The sequence below is a fragment of the Tribolium madens genome, unplaced genomic scaffold (genome assembly GCF_015345945.1).
Source record: "Tribolium madens isolate multiple individuals breed KSU strain unplaced genomic scaffold, Tmad_KSU_1.1 Scaffold_91;HRSCAF=231;Tcas5.2_LG7, whole genome shotgun sequence".
NCBI lineage: Eukaryota > Metazoa > Arthropoda > Insecta > Coleoptera > Tenebrionidae > Tribolium > Tribolium madens.
The window spans coordinates 10,459,418-10,482,772 of record NW_025401063.1 but is presented as its reverse complement, the minus strand read 5'-3'; the positions used below and the strand labels follow the sequence as shown (position 1 = coordinate 10,482,772).

The 23,355-nt window shown below is 38.4% G+C and overlaps 2 protein-coding genes across 13 annotated transcripts; one reads left to right on the top strand and one right to left on the bottom strand.

Moving 5' to 3' along the window:
* Positions 1-103: 103 nt before the first annotated feature.
* LOC123011877 (ubiquitin carboxyl-terminal hydrolase puf) lies at positions 104-12,419 on the top strand. 4 transcript variants are annotated; one of them, XM_044409571.1, is made up of 37 exons: positions 104-279; positions 392-488; positions 540-997; positions 1,044-1,178; positions 1,237-1,508; positions 1,557-1,775; positions 1,829-2,002; positions 2,125-2,311; positions 2,361-2,439; positions 2,494-2,660; positions 2,712-2,859; positions 2,916-3,041; positions 3,092-3,266; positions 3,388-3,537; positions 3,593-3,720; positions 3,775-4,023; positions 4,074-5,145; positions 5,198-5,483; positions 5,562-5,716; positions 5,773-6,667; positions 6,717-6,943; positions 7,002-7,205; positions 7,260-7,599; positions 7,652-7,872; positions 7,923-8,197; positions 8,245-8,371; positions 8,420-8,734; positions 8,787-8,948; positions 9,001-9,180; positions 9,235-9,381; positions 9,434-9,698; positions 9,748-10,004; positions 10,058-10,248; positions 10,297-10,711; positions 10,769-11,440; positions 11,496-11,871; positions 11,922-12,419. In XM_044409571.1, exons 1-37 carry the CDS (start codon positions 237-239, stop codon positions 12,131-12,133), a joined length of 9,801 nt encoding a protein of 3,266 aa, XP_044265506.1. In that variant the 5' UTR covers positions 104-236; the 3' UTR covers positions 12,134-12,419. The 4 variants fall into 4 exon arrangements, with proteins under 4 accessions (XP_044265506.1, XP_044265508.1, XP_044265507.1 ...); XM_044409573.1 differs by having other exon boundaries at positions 1,225-1,508; positions 2,730-2,859; XM_044409572.1 differs by having other exon boundaries at positions 1,225-1,508; positions 3,107-3,266.
* Positions 12,420-12,467: 48 nt separating this feature from the next.
* On the bottom strand, positions 12,468-21,521 carry LOC123011879 (protein lingerer-like). Of its 9 annotated transcripts, none has more exons than XM_044409582.1 (15): positions 21,452-21,521; positions 20,663-21,031; positions 18,622-19,096; positions 17,645-18,192; positions 17,189-17,282; positions 17,007-17,134; positions 16,728-16,949; positions 16,268-16,490; positions 15,999-16,217; positions 15,781-15,935; positions 14,586-14,858; positions 14,292-14,537; positions 14,064-14,243; positions 13,779-13,808; positions 12,468-13,601 (listed from the first exon to the last, which is right to left on the bottom strand). In XM_044409582.1, exons 2-15 carry the CDS (start codon positions 20,990-20,992, stop codon positions 13,503-13,505), a joined length of 3,222 nt encoding a protein of 1,073 aa, XP_044265517.1. In that variant the 5' UTR covers positions 20,993-21,031; positions 21,452-21,521; the 3' UTR covers positions 12,468-13,502. The 9 variants fall into 9 exon arrangements, with proteins under 9 accessions (XP_044265517.1, XP_044265515.1, XP_044265516.1 ...); XM_044409580.1 differs by having other exon boundaries at positions 17,007-17,282; positions 20,663-20,856; positions 20,908-21,031; XM_044409581.1 differs by lacking the exon at positions 21,452-21,521 and adding an exon at positions 21,394-21,447 and having other exon boundaries at positions 17,007-17,282; positions 20,663-20,856; positions 20,908-21,031.
* Positions 21,522-23,355: the final 1,834 nt, after the last annotated feature.

Below are 23,355 nucleotides of genomic sequence, written 5' to 3'. Positions count from 1 at the left end.
AAAATAATATTTTGTTATTTAAAAAGTGTAAAAGAAAATTTTATAGAAGTTGACTTATATGGAAAATGCCATATGATTTTGACTGACTAAAAACGTTTCAAAATGGCTGATGTTTGTCGTTAAATCTTTACCATCTGATCTAAAATACCGAAAAAACCTAGCAAAAGAAACTCTGCTGTTTTGCATTCGCAGAATTGCGATGAAAATCTCTTAAATTTTGTTTTACAGGCTTAGATATGTGTGATGCATGTTCGGATTTTGTACAACTTCTTGTTTCATGTAAGTACACAGCCCCCTTCCGAGTTTAAGATGTTTGTGTCACTTAAAACTTACTTCAAAATTATTTTCAAATCGTCTTCTGTTTCAACAACTTGACTTTCACTACTTGTAGATGAAGCGCAAGTTTGCAGAGAGAACAATGAACAACCGACCCTAAGCAAGCACGAAATCGACGTTATTTACGTTTACGTGCAGACATGGCCGGCCAGGTAGCCCTTTAAATCGCTTTTAATCTCTCACCTAAAAAACTTCATTTTTAGACAATGCATGTGCTGTTACCGCGACCCAAAAAACCTGGAAAGATTCAGTTACATCACTCAGGGCCTCATTTACATGGTTGTGTGTCAGTTGAAACAATTAGCCGAAAAAGGTTCAGACACAAAAAAAGAAGAAAACAAAGAAGTCACCGATAAAGAAAACGAGGTTCAAGACCGCGATAAATTACTGATTTTAGTGTCAAAAGTGTTTCTATTAAATTTTCCGCTTTACGTTGCTTACAAACACACGATTCAGGCCAAACTCGACGAATTGACGCAACAAGAAATGCAAAATTTGAACCTATTTTGCGATTTACATGACTCGGAAATACCGATTTATTTACTGAAGAATGTTAGTTGGTTTTGTAAAATGGGGGGGCTGTTGGCTATGACGGCGTGTTTTACGCAGTTGTCACCTGAACAATTGCCGGTGTCGACTGCACATGCAATGATTTCAATTGGTACGCTTGTAACATCTATAAAATTTTATCTTACGATTTTTTGCAGTGAGTAATTTAAAATTATGGATGAACTATAAGAGTATGGTTTCTATGTTGGTACCTCTGCGTTCTTGTGTTTTACGTTACATGTGTAAATTATCAGATCAGGATTTACGGGCGCCTACCACAAAAAGCATGGCAGGTGTGTTTTATGCTGAAAGTTCGAACCAAAGCACTTTCACTGATAGATTTTTTTCTAGACTTTATGTGGAATGCAATCAAGGACCCTTTGGATACTCCTGTTGCATTCGACATCGATGGCCTTGATTTAGCGTTTAAGTATTTTACTTCTAGTACTTTAACAATGAGACTAGCGGGAATTACCCAAATTAATAACCAGATAGGGGTTTTGGCCGAGATTTGTGTTGGGGAATCTCTGCCGGAAGCAGAAGCCGCCCCGAGACACATGGCAGATTGGCTGATCAACAATAATATAATTTCGCATATTTTCGGACCCAATTTACACGTCGAGGTACTTTCTCTGGCTAAATATAAGCGTTTTTTATTTGTTTTTATTCAGGTTATTAAACAGAGTCATATTATTTTGAATTTTCTTGCGATGGAAGGGAGAATAACTTGCGAACACATGGATATAATTTGGGCAGCAGCTCAATTAAAACATTGCTCAAAGCCGGTTCATGATTTACTTCCCGGGCTTGTTAAACATTTAGCGGCTTCGCCGACTTTGCATTTGTACAGTCTTTTGACTAAATTAGAACCAAAAGAACACACAGAACAAGTATTATTCCGTATTGTTGGTGGTAATACTAGATAATTGTCTTTTGTTTTTAGACTTTATATCTAGCGTCGGCTTTGATTAAGGCTGTGTGGTCACGTGGCGGGGGGGTACCGGAAGTAGGTTTGATAAATGTGGCGGCGTCTAATGCAGGGATAACGTTGCATAAATGTACAACATCGTCGGAAAACAGTGTCAGTATTGATCCGAGTAATTCCGAAGAAGAACATGTAAGTAAAAACTGAGAAACTAATTGTTAAAAAGTTTCACAATTGAGGCCGCTCCGAGAGCAGCAACCAACCACAAAAATATTTTATTAGTTTTTCTTTTTTATAACATAAAAAATCGTTAGGGTGAAAGTACGGGACAGTCTGAAAGTCACAAATCGGATAGCGAGGATATAGATGGTGTAGAAATAGATGAAGATGATGGTCCCATTGATGGAGGCAGTTCCGGCCCCCCACCATGTAAATTAGCACGGAAACAAGCTATAGCTCGTGTCCATTGTGACGGAAGTAGTACCGACCCGGAAATCGATGGTAAAACTAAATCAATCACCAATAATTACGTTAAATAATTTTTTGGTAGGTATTCCCATCAAATCACCAGCTGAAAAACCCAAGCGATGTGCGGTTGTTCCAAAAGTCAAAGCCGAGAAACGACAAATGTATGTCTCAGTTTTTAATTAATTTTTACGCAAATTAAAAATAATCTACATTAGGTCTTCCGTCAGGAAAAAAATCTTATCAACTTTGAACGTCCTGCCTGAAGGAATCGAAGCTATTGGTTCGAGTAGCTCTCAAGACGAGGCCGACGTCGAAGAAGTCCCTGCCAAATTCCGTAAACGACGTAAAATGCTTCGTAAAACGCGGGTCAAGCGACAGAAAGGTATTGTTTTCGTTCAAAACCGCTTAATATTTTGTGTGTAAAATGCTTTAGGTGTTCACAAACGTGTAGTGGCGATTAGCGGAATCGAGGCTTTGAGCGAGGTTGAGGTAGAAAGTGATTCGGAAATGAAGGCGGCTTTGAAAGGCGTGGCAGCAGCTGCTCTAGTCCTCCCGGCACAAATGAGCGGTTTGGTTGAAACGTAATTTTTTTTATTGATTCGATTTTATACAATTTTGACCGGTTTTCGAATTGTAGGAATTTAAAACCGGCCGATTACTTGGACGAGAGCTCGTCTTGTAGTGAACTGGGTAAAGAGTCTGTCACTTTGGAAAGCCACGAAGCCGCCTGTACCAATTTTCTCACTCTGCATTCTCGCGGAGGGTACGTGACCGGTTCAGGTTTCTAGCTTTTGGCTAATGAATCTATTACAGTTTGAATGTTTTTAGTCATATTTTGGAAATGCTGAGCGGTGAGGAGGCCGAAGTTGAAGGAGATGCCGACGGTAGTTACTCCTCGAGGATGAGCAACAAGTCCGAAAAAAATATGGCCGATTTTGACGGCGAGGATTCGGTGTGTGAGGAGGAATTGGCTCAGTTGAACGAACATGTGAGTTTTAACTCGGACTTAGGGAAATTGTTTACAATTTTACTAACCCCTACACCGCATCTAACTTAAATTTTTATAGCATTTACAGATATTTTTGTAATTTGTTGTGTTATGGTTTAAGGCCCAGTTGAATCTTCATGCTTTAGCTAACCAATCGCCGGAAAAGTCTCCAGTGAGAGTCGATCCAAGACTTTCAGCGTGTTTTAAGGCCGATAATGTTTGCCAACCTGGAAATACACTTTTATGGGACTTGCTCCAAGATGATAAAATCGTAAACACATCAATAAATACCATTTTAAACAAACTTAACAAACGTAAATTTTTAGTGCCATTTAGGCGAGGGTCTCGCATTAGAAGCTGAAAAAACTTTATGTAACTTAATCTGTTATACACCAGATAAAGAAATTCGGATGAAATTTATCGAAGGTTGTTTACATAATTTAGCCAACAATGTGTACGTTTTTGTAATTGTTTTATAATTTTTGTTTTGTAAAGATATATTTTTCAGTTCGGTGGTTGTGTCGTTAAAAATGTTACCTAAATTATTGACTTCATTTCGAGGCATTGATATGCACCACGTGACCCATTGGGCCGAACGTCAGCACCACATGATGAAACACTTTTTCAACAATTTAAAAACATACACGGCCAACCCTTCAAAATCTTTACCTCTCTATACTCATCAAATGCAGGTTCAGGTCAGATTACATTTTCTTTCGGCTGTTTTTTCACCAGTGGTGTCTCCTAACACATTCAAGTATGTAACATTAGAAACGTCTAAACATTAGTTTTATTTTATTTCTTTAGGCTGAGTATCGAACAAGTCGATACTTTATGGGAATGCTTGGCTCACGATCCCGAATGTTCTGATGAACTTTTCAGTTGGTTACTCTCACAAACTAAAACTACTGAACTCCACGCGTTAAAAATCGACGCCTTGAGACGCCTGTACATGCACCATTTACCAAGTCTGCCGCCGGAAAGATTCAGTATGATTTGTTTAAGCCTTTTTCAACAATTGTGTAGCTTAAATCATTTATTAACGATGAATATGGGATCCGAATCGATTCGAGAAAGTTACAACGTCGGTATGGACCATATGTGGAAAATAGCCTTAAGGGCGAACAATACTGATGTCAGTATGGCAGCTATTCAATACATAAATAGCTATTACATGGGTCAAAATTTGCAAAACGAGGGCCAGTTTGTTTGGCAATGTATGACTCATTTGAAGGCTGCAACAGAGGATTTGATCAGTGTGAGTACTCCGGGGGCCGAGGAAGCACCACTTTTATGCATACAGAGGGCGCTGTTGCTCATGAAAAGTCACCTCGAGACGTTCCGAAGACGCTACGCTTATCATTTGAGGAGATGGACTTTAGAGGGGAAAGGTATAGGGAGTCATTCGGCCTCGTCTGCCGACCGGTGTGGCAGCCCCCTGAGGCTTATTGTCCAATCGGGAAGTTCGACCGAGAGGTGTTACCTTGACATGTTAAGTTCGGACTATGTCGCTGATCTTCGGGCCGAAATCGTAAAATGGTCTGAAGGCCCGAGCCATATGAAAAATCAAGAGTCTGAATCAAGTCATAAGACCAACGATACTTGGATCCGACTCATAACACAAGGTCAAGAGTTAACTATAGACTGTGACGAGAAGACTTTGGGAGAAATGGGTTTTAAAGACAACCAAATGGTTTACATTTCGATTGGCGTGTCTAAAAATATGAAAAAGAGGGAATGTTTGGATTTACCATCGATGCAACCGCCCCCACCTCGCGAATCCATCCCGACGCTACTTCTTTTAAGGCCTAATTATTTTGAGCAGTTATTTTCACTTATGCATACATTGAGTTCGATGAAAGTACCGGTGAAAGGAGGGGTGAGTCCGAAGCCAATCTGAATGAGACAATTTTAATGTTTGATTTTTGTAGCACCATATTCCGAATACGAAAGCTCAAGTTTTGAGTCGGCGCGTTTGGGATATTTTGAGTTTGTTACCAACAAATCCAACGCTGTTACAAGGCTTCAAACAGCTGGATACGCCCCTGACTGAATTACTTGACCCGTCAAGTGCGCAAAAATTGATGTATTCATTGTACATCGTAGAGTCACTTAGTGCGAAAATTTCGAAACCTGGAGAAAACGATAAGGAATCGTGGAGTCGTACTTTTATTCAACATGGCGGATTACGCCATTTATTTGATATTTTTATGTCGGGTAAGTCGAAGAAAGCAAAAAATACAGTCATTTAAAAAAGTAAATTTTTGGCTGCAATTAAACGTCTCATTTATTTAGGGGTTTTACAACGCGACGGAGGTAACGGCAGCGAATGGCAACAAGACTGTCTTGCATCCTTACTCAAAATCATCTGTCAGTTGGGGGTGGAGCCTCTTCCTTTAGAATCTCGCCCGGTGCGGAGCGACAAAATCGTGATACCAAGCCTGAACGAAGTAACTACTACAATATCAAACTCCAATCCGTAAAACTCAATTTTTATCAATTTCAGGCCATGCTTGCAATGATCGACGTTAAGAGCACGATGCCTCAACTTACAAGCATTCTCGAAGAGGCGTCACAACCAAAGGATCCCAATCATTACAAAACCGGTTTCTGGGGCCGCGCCCAAGTCGTCCATTACGCCATGTCTTTTCTCGTTTCGTGGTTACATTGCAGTGAAGACGCCCGACAGGCTCTTTTTCAGTCACCAAATTTCTCAATTTGGCTACAAAGACTCGTCCTGGAGGACCCCGAGCCGGCAGTACGACGCGAAGTTTGCTCGGCGGTTTACAGATTATGTTTGGGAATTTCGGCCAGCGGAGACATGCTTGAAAGTAGTTTAGTAGCCCCCATGCTTTCTGAGTTACTTCTCTATTTGGATAAAGCGGAAAGTATGCGGTCACAAAAATTCGAAGCGATTCCGGCTCTAGAGGAGGGCAAAGAACCGTACGGTCCGGCCTGTAGGGATTATTTCTGGCTTGTAGCGCGGCTTGTTGATAGTTTACCCGATGATTTGGTTAAAGAGAGCCTCGAGGATCCGCAGAATTGTGTTGTTGATATTAATGGACTGACGAATAAGATTTCGAGGTCTCTATTATCGAGAGATTATCTAGAGGCAAGGCATAGAACGATCGATGATGATGGCTTAATCGGTTTGTTGAATTTGTTGACGAATTTGATTAAACACCGACCGCCGTTTCAAGTCAGTAAACAAGGGCAGGAGTTATTGGTTGAGGTTTTTAAGTTTTTGTTCGCTTTGCCAAGTCCGAAGTTGAGGCACGTGCCCAAGTGTAAGTCGCCGAGGTCGAGAACAGCTGCTTATGATCTTTTAGTGGAGTTGGTCAAAGGGGCGCCGCAAAATTACTATATTTTACATGAGAAATTGCTCAAACAACACCAGCCCGGTTAGTATTACTTATTACATTATTATTGTTACTATGTATTTTATTTAAGGGCCCCACTCGCCCTACCCTTGGGACTACTGGCCCCACGAAGATGGGCGTTCCGAATGTGGTTACGTTGGCTTAACGAATTTAGGCGCGACCTGTTACATGGCGTCTTGCATGCAACACCTCTACATGATGCCCCAAGCTAGAGCCTCGATTTTGGCCGCCAACACCGAACATTCGAAGCACGAGCCGACTCTCAAGGAGTTGCAACGGATGTTTGCGTACTTGCTGGTCAGTGTACACTTTAAGTTGCTTTTCTCTAAGCCAACTTGATTTTTTTTAATTTAAGGAAAGTGAAAGGAAAGCATACAACCCTCGCAGCTTCTGCAAGGTCTACACTATGGACCACCAGCCGCTCAATACCGCCGAACAAAAAGACATGGCGGAATTCTTCATCGACTTGGTCAGCAAATTGGAAGAAATGACTCCAGCTTTAAAAGCCGTTGTGAAGAAATTATTCTGCGGTGTACTTAGCAATAATGTTGTTTCACTAGTATGTTATTTGTTATGTCATACTTGACCTCGACTGTCTTTTTCTTGTCTATAGGACTGTGGTCATGTTAGTCGCACATTAGAAGAGTTTTATACGGTTCGGTGTCAAGTTGCCGATATGCGAAACCTTTACGAATCCCTCGATGAAGTCACCGTCAAGGATACTCTCGAAGGCGATAATATGTACACATGTTCACAATGCGGTAAAAAAGTGCGTGCCGAAAAAAGAGCCTGTTTTAAAAAATTACCGCACATTTTATGCTTCAATACGATGAGGTACACTTTCAATATGTTAACGATGCTCAAGGAAAAAGTCAACACGCATTTTTCATTTCCATTGAGACTAAATATGGCCGGATATGTCGAAAAACAATTGATGCCGCAACATTATCAAGGTAAGTAATCTCATGTGTACCAATACCAGTTCGAGTCACTTGTTGATCATAGAGGACAAATTGAAACAATATGAACCGGAAGATGAACAATACGAGTACGACCTAATCGGGGTCACAGTTCACACTGGCACAGCCGACGGTGGTCATTATTATAGTTTTATCAAAGATCGAACTGCAGGATCACGTGATAAATGGTTTTTGTTTAACGATGCTGAAGTCAAACCATTTGATCCAAATCAATTAGCAGCCGAGTGTTTCGGTGGCGAAATGACGGTTCGCTTTTACAATTTCCTATTGTATCAACACTTAATACCTGATTTTAGAGTAAAACATACGATAGCGTTACGGATAAATTCATGGATTTCAGTTTCGAAAAAACGAATAGTGCGTATATGCTTTTCTACGAGCGTTGTCCGATTGTAACTTCGGAAAGTTCTGAAAGTTCTTCAACAACGCCTGAATCAGGTGAAAGTAATCAAATACTTAGTAACACATCTGTGGCCACATTCGAGTTGAGTAAAGAATTAGAGGATTGGATTTGGCAGGATAACATGCATTTTATTCAGGACAAAAATATTTTCGAACATACTTATTTTAAGTGAGTTGATATTTAATAACTTTAGCAGGTTCTAATGATTTGTCAAGTTTTATGTGGCAAATTTGCGGCTATATCCCTCAGACTATATTACCGATCGAGCCGGATATAACGCAGAAAGCAGCCCAATTGTCCACTTCGTTTTTCATCGAGACTTTTATTCATGCCAAAGAAAAGGTAACATTACCGCTGGCCGCGGACTGAGCACTTATTACATTTTTCTAGCCGACAATGGTACAATGGGTTGAATTAGTAACTAAACAGTTTAATGCATGTCAGGAGGCTTGCGTATGGTTCTTGGAACACATGGCAAACGATACCTGGTGGCCGGTTCAAGTATTATTAAAATGTCCGAATCAAATGGTGCGACAAATGTTTCAAAGGCTGTGCATACATGTGATACAACGCTTGAAGCAGTCACATTCTAGTTTATATTTAGAAATCGACCGAGACATTCCAACGGAAAATAAAACGGTCGAACCTTCGAAAATTGGAAATGCGTCGTGTGTAACGAAATTTATCAAAACTTTATTGTCACTCGTAATTTATTACAATATGTGTGTTTTCCGAACATAATTTTATGGGTTTGTAGATGGAACACGGAGCTAAAGCTCATTTAAAACACTTGACAGAATATTTCGGTTTTTTGTACGAATTTAGTAAAATGGGTGAAGAAGAATCAAAGTTTTTGTTAGCTGTAGGTGCTATTAACTCTATGGTACATTTTTATTTGGGACAAAAAGCGAACGATTTTGTGAGTATGCGAAAATTTTAATTTCACTTTAATTGTATACCTTTTCATTTAGGTTGATGTAAGTGAAGGTGAGGAAGAAGAGGAAGTCGTTGCTTTACCTAGTGATAAATATAAACCGGCTTCTCTTGACAAGATGATAACATTAGTAGCGTCACTAGTTGAAAAAAGTCGTGACTCTAATATGAAATTACAATTAAGCGAGAAAGATTATAGTGCAGTGGCCGAAGGCAAAGTATGAAGACAGATGTCACATAGACGACTTTTTATACTACCGGTTTTTTTCCAGGGTTTTCCGTTTTTGTATCAACAAATCAAAGACAACATTAATTTACAGCAGACCCGTAATTTAATTCATTCGCTGTGTCGAGGAAACAATCAGTTAGCTCAATCGATTATTTGTATGATCTCACAAGCGATTTCAAGACATTCCGATGTAACTAATTCTCCATTTTTTCTGTTAAAATATTATTAATTATGTTTTGTAGACCTCACAACCCTTTTTTAAAATCCTAACCCTCCTTACCGAAAGTACAGCCCAAGGTTCAGGTGGTTCATCATCCCAGCCATGTTTCACACAGTTAGTTTTACAGAAGGTGTGGGAAGCCGCGGAATGTTGTCCCTATTCGGCTTTGGATTGGTTAGCTTTACAAGTGGTAAGAAATCGATTGGTGCATCAGTGGGTCTTAAGTTCGATGGATTCGTGGCTGGAACACTTTCTCATCGCCCACAGCAATCAGCGAGTTCGAAATGGTAAAAATGTGATTCTCTGAAAATAAAAAAATACACCAGTGTATTTCAGCGGCCGGTTATTTACTTGTGAGTTTGGTACCGAGCGCCCCCTTCCGGCAAGGCTTCCGCGCCACGCATCGTATGCAAAGAGAGCCACAACTGACCAACGAGGCTCAAACAGTGCTTCATCAAATTTATACAGGCCTGTTGAGGTTATTATCATCGGCTAAGCACTACACAGATATGCAACAGCACGGCACGATGAAACTGACGACGTATTTTGCGTTGTTGATGTACTGTTGTGTGTCAAGAACGGAGAAATTAATGGTATGAGATGTTCTTAGGTTATAAAACGTAGAATTGTATGGGGGTTCTTTTAGTTCGGTCAGTACTTCCTCCAATTGTGGCACTTGTTTCATCCGAAATTATCGGAACCTTCAATACCGGCATATCACAACAAACAAGCATTGTTGGCTTTTTGGAACCATGTTTGTGTCGACTGTCCCGAGAATGTGCAATTAATGTTACAGAATGCTCACGTTACGAAAAATATTGCTTTTAATTATATTCTGTAAGTCGAAAATAATCCTCAAGGACGTTTTGAATGATTCAATTTTAGTGCCGACCACGACGACCAAGAAATCGTCTTGTACAACCGCGCCATGTTGCCAGCTTATTACGGATTGTTACGAATGATGTGTCAGCAGTCTCGTATTTTCACTAGACATTTAGCTCAACATCAGAATTTGCAATGGGCTTTCAAAAATATTACCCCACATCCGACTCAATACCCCCAAGCAGTGGAAGAATTATTCAAGTTAATGCAGTTAATGGTCATGAAACATCCTGACATGACTGAAGCCGAACAGAGAGAAATCTGTAGTTTTAGAAGAAACACGTTAATGACGTATTTGCAATGTTTAGATGGTAGGACGAGTTGGGGGACTCTAATTTCGGCCTTTAGAATTTTGTTAGAGTCGAACGATGATAAGCTTTATGTGGCTTACAATGGAGGCTTACAAATCGTTTTTGAAGTGAGTGTTTCAAAAATTCAAGGTACAAAATAAAAAAACATCTGTTTTTTATTGTAGTGTTTCCAAAACTTGCACATAATGCTACACGAAGCCACCGCTTGCCACGTCTCGGGTGACCTGATGGACATCCTCACCATAATGCAAGACCTCGTTCGCTGCGTGCGTACTTACCGCGACAACAAAGACGCTCGCGGCATCCTCCTCGCCACAAAAGACTGGCTGGAAGTCCTCCGCAAGTTGGCAACACTGCTCAACACGTACAACCCGCCGGAAATGCGTTCGTTATGCATCGACGTGTTGAAGGAGTTTGTCCTGATCATGGCACCGGAAGTGATGCAGATTTTGGTGCCTCTGTTGTCACATTGCCATTCCGCTTTTCAGGATAGTCACGATGCGGTACCGTTAGGGCCGTATTTCCCTCGACGGGGACATACATTGCCCGTAGTAGCCGGAAAAGGGGGCGCAAGGCCCCTAAGACCGATGGTGCAGATGACAGTGCCACATAATCAATTAGAGTGTAGTCGCGGAGTCGATCCTGAATACGACGAAGCATTGGATAAGTTTTACACGCCGTATCATGATTTTATCGATATGTTGTTCAGGTTAGCGGTAAATAATGACACGGTGACGGAGGTTTTGGTTAATTTGAGTGCGGTGGTTGGGTTTGAGGCGGTGCCGTTGCATTCGACGTATTTTCCGAAGTTGTGGTTGGATCTACTCAAAGCGCAAGTAAGTACTTATTAACCACTGATTAACAAACGAGTTCAATATTGTTTTTCCGTAGCACATCGACCGCAAGTACATCTCGATGCTGACAAGTTGCAACTACTTTGTTGACTACATCGACGCTGTTCTCCTTGACGAGAGGTCAGCTCTTACAGTAAATGTAATTTACGAATTCTTGGTGGCATTTTTTCCGAAAGTCTCAGCACACGTCCTTTCTGAACAAACCCTCACAATGATCGACAATACGGTAGTAGCTTTAAGCGAACAAGTTGGATCATTGGAAGTCACAAAAATGGCGAAACGGCTCTCGGGTGATTTGCGAGCGCTGATTTTGGTTTATAGTAGCCCTGAGGCTGTACCTCCGCCCTTGCTCAAAAACACGCTCAAACAATTGCAAAGTAAAGTGAGTGTGGAGATCGAGAAGAGTAGTAAAGGTAGGGATGACACGTGTTTATTTTTAATTTAATGCTTATATTGGTTGCAGATAAGGAAACAAGTGAAAGTTGCGAAACAAAGGAAGATAAACCTAGCACCTCGAAAGACACCAGTGATAAAAAAAGTGACAGTGATTCGGAGACGCAAAATACATCGTGTAGTGACGATAGTGCTGATGAGAAAAAAGGTCCGGTGGAAAATTTAAAGTTGTTGGATACGATACTGAATGAATTACTCGCCATTGTTGATAAAAGGGCTTAATTTCTGATTTTGTATTGACCAATCTAAGTGTTCTTTACACGCTTTTCTATGTGTTTCAAGTTTTGTAGATTTTTGTATATTTTGTAGCTTTAATATCGGCCGAATGTCGGAAATTAGCAGGGTTTTGCCTTAAGTTTAATGAAATCGAATTTTTATTAATTTAAGAATGGATCTAATATAACGTCGTTGAAATGCTTGTAACTCTTCATTGTTTCAGCTTAAATTTTCACTGTAAACTTTTTCATTACAAGACTGTTACAATAAAATATCTCTTTTATATGTTGCAGTGTGACTTTTTCTATTACCCGTTATTAAACGGAAATGATATAGCGTGTCAATTTTATTAAGTTTTATTCTTTTTGAACATTCATACCTCTTTTATGAATCTACAAAATGTAAATACAAAATATAATAATAAACGATACACAGTAGGTGTGTCAAGGTTTATCCATGTGTATTTTCCATATCGTAATTAGCAAATACAAAAAACAAAACTACACATATACAGTGTCTACATAATTATAAGTGATTATTTTATACAAGTAGCATATAGATACACAAGATAATTTAGTTAATAAATCTACCTAAACATTGTAGGTTAAAACTTAGGCGTTTCACTAGTCTCTTGTATAAAAACTAAGCGATCCTTAACGTACCGTCTTACAAGTTTTCAAAAAGATTGGAAAGACCTAAGCTGAGTCAGTCGAAACGACTGCGCATCATACGTCAAATTATCTAGAAGAATTTTTCTAAACTACTGCACAATGCACAGGCAGAACTAGGTACAGAGCATGTGATCAGTACGAAAATTCCTTTGTAACTCTAAAGCTGTATTTACATTTTTGAATCCATGTCCATTTATAAAAACCGAGAAACTTGAAAAATTGACTTCGAAATTCTTTCAGCGTCACTGCTCACCAACTCGCCTCGAAAAAAAAATAACACGATAACTAAACATAAAAAAATCAAAACTAATCCAATATAAAAATATATAATACAGACTTGAGATTAAATTAATTACAAAGTTTAAAGTACATAAGCGTTTACTTTTTGCGACAACCACTGGCCAAAACAAGAGAAAACTAATCCACAGTCGTATCAATACAAAAAATTGCACTTAAATTGCACGCTACGCACACCAAAATAAACTCAAATCTGTGGATGTATACAATGTAAAAAGAACCATCTCGCACAAGTCATTTATTTCACATAAAAATCATAAAGACGCCTCCAATAAACCGAAGACATGAATAAATACAGGGTAATAATTTATGACGCTGATACGCTCTATAAAATACAATTAATAGCTAAATTATAACTATTGGAAACGATTTCGGGCGGGGCAAAGCAATGAGTGTCCGAATCCGTCTTAGGCTTGGTTCCAGTAAGAGGTTTGGTACGGCTGTTTTGCACCCCCTTTGGCCGGATTGGAGGATTGTGACCGATTTCCACTATTGTTTCCAGAATCCTACCGACAAGACCACAATTACCAATCTATAAAACTCCCGGAAAATCCAGAAAACCAAGGCAATACTTGTTAGCGTTTTCACTACAGATTAGAAATAAAAAATAATAAAGCCAGTTCAACAAACAGCAATGCACAAACACAAAACTTAAAGACATGGTGTATCCCGAAATAACTTACCACGCGTCGGCCTTGGTGCCTGACATCCATCTACAAGCAAAATAAAACTAAGTCAACGAAAAACACGTTTGTGATTCATGCTGTTTGTGACCGAAAGAAGCCAAAGTGTCGCCAAAAAGCATGCAGAAATATCGAAAATCACTTTAAACACCGAAAATTACAAATTTCTCAAGTACATCGTGGTACAAACACTTGTCAATTCAAGTTACTTCGAACCACGCTGCACTATAACAGCGTGGACATCGTATGTCAGTTTCTTTTTCTCTCGAACCCTTAAAAAATTACCTGATGTAACGGTTGATGCATCAACTGAGTTGACAGTTGCTGTTGATGCGGTGTCATCGTCGGTATATAGACTTGTGGTCCGTAACCAGTTCCACTAGGCGCCAGGCCTGCGTTCTGTCCATGTAAAGTCCCTGCAAACGGCGGTGGCGTCCCGGAATGGAATCCCTGTTTGTCATACGACTACACCAGAATTAATCAATGATTATTTGTTTCAAATCAAAAACTTACATTAACTTTTCCTAGAGCTGCGTGTGATTTTCCGTACATTGACAAATCATTTCCACTTGAACCGGTAGATGTCGCATTAACACCGCCACCTTTTTGTGCTTGGTTGTTACCGACGTAACCGGTTTTGTTGTAATCTTGCGTTTGACTTAACGTGTCGTAACTGCCGTAGCCGGAACCGTACGTTGCCGGTTTCGGGTACTGGGTGCTGTTACTCGAACCATGGGCATTCGTCGCAGCCGGAAGTTGCTACATTTTCTCAATTATAAAACTTATAAAATAAAATGAAAAATTTACCGTGTACATGCCGAACTGGTAATTAGGAAAGGTATTCAAGGCGGTGAAAAAATAGGGATGGCCGGCCCCGGCGAGTATCGGCTGAGCTTGATGTCCCTGCGTCAAGGAAGTGGTTTGTTGCGAGAGAGTCGAAGGTACAGGCGATGCGTTGTTGTCACCTCTCGTGAACCTCCCATCCGAAGACATCGAATAACCTACGTTGCCCAAAGCGCCATCTCTAACAGCGGCCAACGTCGTCGGAGTCTGGTAACTCATGTCATAGTAGGGAGTCGTCTGAATACATAAACGAACTTGTCACTCTATCAAAACGACTTGCCCAATTTTATAATAAAATATAATGGATTAGCAAGCTTGGCCACTTTCTCAAAGGGACTAAAGCAACAGAATTAGCTTGGACCACTGTTAAATAATTAATTTCAGCATATTATACATAAAAACGGGTGAGTCATTTTGATGCCAATGAGTGAGAAGAAGTTTATACACACGCACATTAACGTGACGTCGTCGCAATCAATTAAACAATTGCGACGGCGAGGTAAGCGAAAGCCAATCACACCCTCGACACAACAAACAAATGAGAATCGGGTGTAATAGGTGAAGGGGAAAATTAATTAACACAAAGCAATACGCCCAAAAGAAACAAAAGCTGACCCAAATTTCACATCAACTCCTAGAGAACAGAAGAAATGTGATGTATAATAAAATAAGCAGGTTTTTGTTTTGCACGCCTGCCAATGTTTACGATCACAAAATATTAGTCACAAAAAAAAATTATGTACAATGTGCCAATAACCCTCTCGATAAAACACACCTGTAGAAAACAAATTATTTACAAAAAGAAGTAGCAATTCAATTGTCACAGCCAAGTAATTTAGTCAAAAAACCTTTTTTTATTTTTCTATTAACCGCATTAGACTTTACTAACAAATAAATTCAATACCAAAAATAATACAATCAAACAGATATAATTGTCTAAAACCTTGATGAAAGAGTTTAAACGCTAACAATTAATCCATAAAACAATCTAAACAAAACACAATAACCCTTTCAACAAGTAACTAAATATGTTTCTTTCCCCAAATAACCCATCCCTGTCTCGTATATTTATTCACTTTCACACAAAATTGAAGCCTCTATTTCCACACACAGTGCAAACACATGCTTGATTAATCAAAAAGAAGGCAACAATACACACCATATGTGGCATCCTCTGCTGCAACATTTGTACTTCTTCATACGAGTAAACGGGCGGTTGGAAATACGGTACTTGTCCCATGATATACGGCGTACTCATCACTGGCGCCACACCTGGAGGTATATTTGAAACAACACTACTCGAATTCTTTGCCGCTATAATAAATCAATTACAATCATTCCTACAACCGAAAAACAAACAAAAATCCCTAGGCTCACCTAACGTCGTTGTTGATTTCGTCACCGAGATAGTGCTCTGGGACAACGACAGTGCCGTCGTCGATGTTACATTACTTGATGTCGTAGTTTGAGTGTTACTAACAGCGTTCGAAGAGCTATCGTAACCACTGTCCTTGCCTAGTTTGTGGTTACTTGCTGAACTGTAGCTGTTGTACTGACTCGTCGTTGTGTTGCCCAAATTCGAACTGTTGCTCAAACCTTAAAAAATAAAAATCACAAAAATTTATTATCAACTTGGGAATACCAACCGGTATTAGCACCATAAACGGATTGACTGGAATTCTGTTGATAAGATTGATTATTCGAGGGATACGAATTTGCCTGACTTATCGATGGAAAAGCACCAGCATTCGCGTTCGACTGATAAGAAGACGCCGACGAATAAGCATTTTGATAAGGAGTGTTGTAGGGAGCCGCTTGACTGTTCGCGTAATTACTGTTAGCTTGATTTGAAACGTACGAATTGGAAGTCTGAAAAAGATATTTATGTAATTCTTGGCAACATACTTATGGTAACGTTTTTAAATACACAAAATCAGATTGCCTTAAATCACTCTTATCGGGAATTTCCACAACAAAGACTCAATCAACCAATAAAAAACTTATCGGTTAAAAGAAAACAAAGTCATACGAAAGACCCTTCAGTCTCGTCATCGTTTCATCATCAAAATATATACAAAACCTCTCTAATACAATCAAATATTTTACCTGCGTGCCGCTATACGTCGACGCGTTATACGTGTTGGTTTTCTGCTGGTAGGAATTATATGTCGACTGTTGTGAGTACGAATGACTTTCGCTTTGTTTACCGATATCAAGACCCGACGGTGTGACTGATGGGGTTGCCGTACTGCCAGTCGTTGAACTCCTCGGAGCCGTATTGTAGGCGTTTGTTAAATGTTCACTTGTTTGTGGAATGCTATCCGTTAGCTGAACACAAATTTAAAAATAAATAATTAAATCACGGTTTTGCTTTTTTTAACTTACGCTCTGCGTTAACGCCGAGCTAATACTGCTTTGTGTATTAGATTTGGGTGAATATGCGTCAAGAGTGGAATTTTGATTTGTACTGAGATCCATGTTAGCAGTCGACGTCACAGTCGTATTATCCAAACCTGCAGGATTGGATGAACCGTACTTGTTATCGTTAACGTTATCGAACGAATTACTGTCCGACATGAAGTCCATAGCACCGAACTGGACGTCCAAGTAGCCTATGCTACTGTTTAGATCTCCTGGCATCTCGACCGCACTTGCAGGAATCTGTAATGATCAATAATAAGTTTTAAATCAAAACACAACAAAACTAAAAAAGAAAAAAGTTCCTTTTTAATCAGGCTGCCGATTAATCAAAGTACAACAAAAAGTAACAAAACCTCAACGAAATCGATAAAAAACTTATCGAAAATCGAGAGAAATCGAACTTTTCAATGCCTCAGTCTCGTCATCAAGTCTCATCATTCAACTGTTTTTTTTTTCTTATTGGTTATTAATTATTAAAAATAAATTTATTTTAAATGTATTAATTATTTTAAACAATTATGAAACACTACATAGAGTAGTCTAATCGAGAAACAAATCCGTAACTGCAACTTTTATTTGCATTCAAAGGAATTGTTACAAACCTTGGACGGAGGCGGCACCCTAGCCCTCTGCGTCTTAGTCCTCACCGGTTGTTGCGCCGCTTGTTGTTCTCCTGCATTATAGTTATTATTTCCCGTCTGATACGAACTGTTCACGTAACCGCTTGGCGAACTGCCGTACTGTTGATTGCTCGTGTATGTCTGATTCGCCGTTGTGTTCGCACCCGAGTTGTATACCTGACCCGAATTTTGAGCGTGATAAGTATGAGCACTGCCGTACTGCTTTAAGTTATCGCTGTTTTGTTGAGTGAGTTGGTTGAGATACTGCGTCTGTGCGGCGTTCAATGTCCCTCCAATCTGAACAGGACTCTGCGAAGGCAACTGACCGGTGCCAGCTTGGAGGTTTTGACCGAGTTGTTGACCGGTATTGATGACCGCGTTGTCCATCGACAAGCCGACGTTCGAAGGAGCTTCATTGATCGCATCGATAGGTGCCGCAACACTCGGCGTGAACACTTTCGTGTCGGCCAAGCTGCCGGTGTACTCTTCAGTCGTCCATTCATCGGTGCCAGGAAAATCATCCCAATTTTCTGAAAAATAAATCAACACAAATGCTACTACGACGATAATTAATTTCTTTTAAAAGCACATTTTTACATAGGGTTTCTCATAAAATCTTACTTTTATCGCCCTTTTAAAAGGCTCAATAGTTGAAGACGTATAAAGATTATGCAAGTATTAAACAAGATCATTGTTCTATTTGGTAATTTTTTTATTGGTATCACTAATTTTAACATTAAAAAATACAAACAAAAAGATTTTTTAAGTCTATAAGCATTTAATAAAACGAAAAATAGGTAAGAGGGTTGACTTGCACTCAAGTATTTCATTACATGCTGAGTAAACAACTCAAATATATCAAAACGAGGTTTTTAATGTTTCTTCAACTCAAAAAATCAATTCAAATTGATATTTTATTGGCAAGAAAATATTTCTTACATTCTTCGGCCTCGTCTTACCTGTATGGTTCGTTGCGGCCACCGTGCTGTTATCCCACGTGTTGGAATTATCCCACGTGTCGATCGGTTTATTATAGGCATTGCTCCGACTTCCCCTCGGCGGAAATCTGCCTCCGGCCCGTCCGCCGCCTCTTCCGCGTCCGCCACCAGGACCACGCGTCGATCCCCCAGGTCTGCCGCGACGATCGCGGTGGAAATCGCGACCGCTACCGCCGCCCTCTTCGAGGTTACGCTCGTTCTCTTGTTTCTCTCGGCCACGCCACCCGCGATTGTCGTTGTGTCGGCCGTGAAGACGAGGTGGGCCGCTCTTGTTACGCGGTTTGTCCTTCTCGTTACCATTGCCGGCGCCGCCACCACTACCGGTAGACGGAACGTCGTTCCATTCGTCACCACCGGCTGTCTCCTCTGTCTTTTCCTGCTTGCTAGCAGACGCTTGGCGGTTCTTTTTCTTTTTAACCGTAGTCTCCCACTCACCCTAACAACAAAAATGTCACTTCTAATTAAAGCTCAAGCTAAAACAGATTTATATACAGGGTGTCAATTTTAAAACTTGCAATCGGCAATATCTCTTGAAATGAAAAAGTCATTGAAAATCAAAAACGGTTTCGGTGGTTCCTAGGGGGAATCAAAATGACATGATAAGTGACGCACATCCATCCACCCCTGAAGCCACAGCTACCCCAAATTGAAAATTTTAAAAGACGCGACCCTACTTGTGATACATCATTGGCAAGCGTTCTTCAAAAATGTCATACTACAGCCTATTTGGTAAAGCTGTTTCAAAAACAAAAACGTTAATATTTTTTTTATTATATTCAAGAGTGGGTGAAGGTGCGTCACTTACCATGTCATTTTGCTTCCCCCTAGGAACCACCAAAACGGTTTGAGTAATTCTCAATAACTTTTCCAGTCGAGATATTACCGGCTGCAAATTTTCAAGTTCACACAGTATATATAAAGATTGAAACAAAATGACCATGAAAATAAACCAGTTATTTTTTATTGTTACAAAAAAAATTTACTATCATAAAAATTGGAAGCAACGTTTTATTAATTCTGAACATTACAAATATATCTGAATACGTAAAAAATCAAATTATAAAAGAAAAGAAATGGAAATTGTATAAATTGATGCCACGTACTTTAGCCTTGACCATGACAAATTGATGTAATTTCCGGAATTATAAATACAGAATTTTTAGATATTAAAAAAGACCTTTATTTTTTTAATTTGTTTTTTACTGTTTGTCTAAATATGTAAATGTAACTCTATTAAAATAAAAATTAAAATGATTAAAAGGTTACAACTTTGTGAAAAGCTTTATAATAAAAATTCACAACAACGAATCTGTAATCTTTTATTCACTTAATTTTTTGATGTAATCATCAAAAAAACAAAATAATGTTCTTTCTTATTAAGAAAAAAAATTAATTTTTTAATACAATGGAAGATGCGCAATTTTGGACATTAAATTAATGTCAGTTAAAAAAATTTCAATGTAAGCCAGGCTTTATTGTCATTATGATTGACGTTTGAAACTAAAATTTCAGAGTTTTAGTTAAAATTTATTTTTGGCTTCGATTTTCCGAAACAATAATGCCACCAACACATATATAAGTTCAATAAATTATTTTAATTTGTCATTTTTTCTCTAGCTGTTTATCTTTAAACTTTTTCTCTGATTTCACTAAATTTTATTTAACTAGATGTTTTAAACATACATTACTTTTTTTTTTTTCATTCATTAATTATATCTATACAATTCACCTTTATATTAAATTTAAAAAAAATTATACACTTTTAAATCGACATATATCGACCGTTGTTTACATATGTTTATCAGATACTCCATTGTTAGTGTTTTGTTTTTAATTTTTGACAGCAGTGAAAAACAGTACAAAAAAGTCGTCAAATCCGTCAAGCATTGACATAACTGCCACAATTTATTGAAAAAACGACTAGAAAACTAAGATGTATAGTTTTTAATTCTTGTTACAAAAAATTCAAATTATTCACAGAAAACTGTGAAACAATACTCACTTGCCCCATATTTTCCAAAAGCATATTCATGGCCGCGTTTTCATCAAAGTCGCAATCATGTAGGGCAAGACAAACCTCCTCTTCAGACCTTTGGGACATCTCCATCAACTTCTTAACTTTTTCCTTAATCAATGGATCTTCTGATTTTGCATGTGTGTTATCTCTGTTTGCTTGCTGCTTGTCTGAACCTTTCCCTGAGACACGCATATTACCACCCGCGTTCTCAAAAAGCACCCCAAACTCACCTGTGTCGGATTTATCTGATTTTTGTGTTTTGTCAGTCTTTGACCCTTTTCCACCTTTAGAGGTGGTTCGATTGCTCGAACTCATGATTTGTACAGTATGTACAGTGTACTATTTACAAACTATCTGTAAAAAAATAAAACCATTAAATAACATATTATGTGGAGAAGTAAATATCGCCGCTGTTGCGAAATAACTGATTTTCCGGCTGAATTTGTGGCAATAACAAAGAGGCGTCACGGGGTAAAGCGCGCGTGGGGCGGATAAGAAAAATAACGGGTCTGGGAACACCGATGGGGCGCGTACGATGGAAAGAAAGCCCCCAGTGGCCGATGACCACTTTTATACCATGTGGAGGGACGCCATTTCAGAGCTTGTAAAGCAGTTCATGACAACCAAACAGTACGAGAAAATTACGCGATTTCGGGGAAATTTGACTCGATCGAGGGCTGAAAATCGGAAGCTAGAGCCCAAATTGCACACCATACCTTAACAAACACTCACTAATGATCTTAAATCAATCGAAAACGAGAACGTTAACCATACCTGTATAATTCAGTAAAACCACAACGCACTAGTAACTGGTCACGTGATCACGTAAAATGGCGGATGGACGTTTGCCAAAAGCGCGCCAAATTACCGACTGAGACTGACGCTTTTATTCTCGATTTTTGAATTTAATCAAATAAATACAAAATTTCTTTTTTAATATAATTTTTTTTCTTAAACAAATTAATTATTAACAACAACTTCAATTTAGAAAAGTTAAAGTATAGGCCGTAATTGTTGTGTTTTTTTCTTAATTTAATAATATTTGAATGGAAATGACGCGGAAGTGGCTACGGTGCAATGCCCTGATTTTTTTATTCTTTCTTCTTTTATTTACATATTTAATTTTTTATACCATCTCATTTCACAATATTATTTGCTTATTTTGCTTTTTTATTATTAAAACATTTGAGTTGTATTTCTTCAATAGTACTTATGCTTTTGTTATTTGTACCTACGCATTTTGTATTTCTTGTAAGGTAATTGAACGGGTTCAGGGACAAACATCGAAAAGAATTGCTGAAGAACTGCTGAAAAATATCTTATGAAGGTTAGATATGGAAGAATATGAGAAAAAAATACGGAAAAAGGACAAGCAGCACAGGTTTCTATTTTGCACAGTTAATTGCAAATGGCGGCAAGAATTAAAACAAGAACATTTAAAAAAAAATTACAAAAAAGATATCTTACAAAATTTCACAAAGTTGTAGGTACTTCATGTTGCGTGGGTGTTTACTACGTTTAAATTCGTTTGTTCAAAAATAAATTGTTTTAATGAGCGCACCTTGAAACGCGAGGTGGGTTTGAGATGCCCTAAAAGTACGAATAATTAATTAATGAAAAATTGAAAGAAAAAAAACTCTAATTTTTTTTACATTTCCCGTTTTTTTTTTTTAGAATGTAGATTGTATATCCGGAAAATGTACAGGATGTTTCACATAATTTTACGAGACCTGCGCCTGTAAGATGCAAAAAATAATACATATTGGGATACCAACTCGATTACAAATTTTGGAAAATTAGATAATCTTCTCTAGTTTGTTCACCCTTTCAAAAATTACAACGTTTTTAGTTAGTTAGTGATTAAGATAGATAAACTAGAATCATATGTATTCATGCCGTTTTTTGATAGAACAAATGATAATTGTTTCTGAAAAACTGCAACAAGCTTATTAGTCTAAAATGCATATAAATAACTCTTTTTTATATTTATGTGCATCGAGTAGGTTATAAAAGTCTAAATGCATCTTTAATTTAAAGGCCAATTCACACAAAAAAATGTCATTAATATCATTCAGAACAAATTTAATCACATCAGTGATGACAAATATTTTTAAGATTGCCAGTCTATGTTGATTTTAATTATTTTATGCTACCTGGGGTACACATTTATTTGGAAAAATAATTTTTAGGAAATTTAGGATTGTTTGAATTTTCGCATGGTTGCCACCTTAAAATGATCCCTTTCAACGACTACTTTGATGCACATTAATATGAAAACGAGTATACCTACGATTTGCCAAAGTGATTACTGATTGCCACACACATTTAGTTATTTAGCAGTTTAGTTATTTAGATACCATATCAAACGACTCTTGTATCATACCTATACCTATTATGTAAGAAACAAGTCTTCAGGGAAAAGATGATTTTGCTGCTTTGACCGCCATTGCCATCTTTTCTTTCTTCTGATTTACCATTCCAAATTACAAAAAAAATATATAGATATTTTTAAATAAGAAGAATTTATAAAAAAACAATTTTTCTTAGCCTTTGGTCTACGGAAGTGAAGCGGTAGGTATACCCAAATCTATAAAACCAACTGGAAAGCTTATTTCTTGATGGCGTTTCTGTATTGTTGGCTGCCTATAAAGCAAATGACCATAATACTATTATTGTTA

Bases quoted from the DNA above. Each gene is read 5' to 3' on its own strand.
- LOC123011877 (XM_044409570.1), top strand. From the start codon at position 237: ATGTGTGATGCATGTTCGGATTTTGTACAACTTCTTGTTTCAT. The intron at 2,661-2,711 runs GTATTGTTTTCG...AAAATGCTTTAG, and splicing joins GCGGGTCAAGCGACAGAAAG to GTGTTCACAAACGTGTAGTG. The intron at 5,146-5,197 runs GTGAGTCCGAAG...TGATTTTTGTAG, and splicing joins AAGTACCGGTGAAAGGAGGG to CACCATATTCCGAATACGAA.
- LOC123011879 (XM_044409574.1), bottom strand. From the start codon at position 20,992: ATGAGTTCGAGCAATCGAACCACCTCTAAAGGTGGAAAAGGGTCAAAG. The intron at 15,936-15,998 runs GTGAGCCTAGGG...GATTTATTATAG, and splicing joins GAAATCAACAACGACGTTAG to CGGCAAAGAATTCGAGTAGT. The intron at 13,602-13,778 runs GTAAGTTATTTC...TCTTGTCGGTAG, and splicing joins GGCACCAAGGCCGACGCGTG to GATTCTGGAAACAATAGTGG.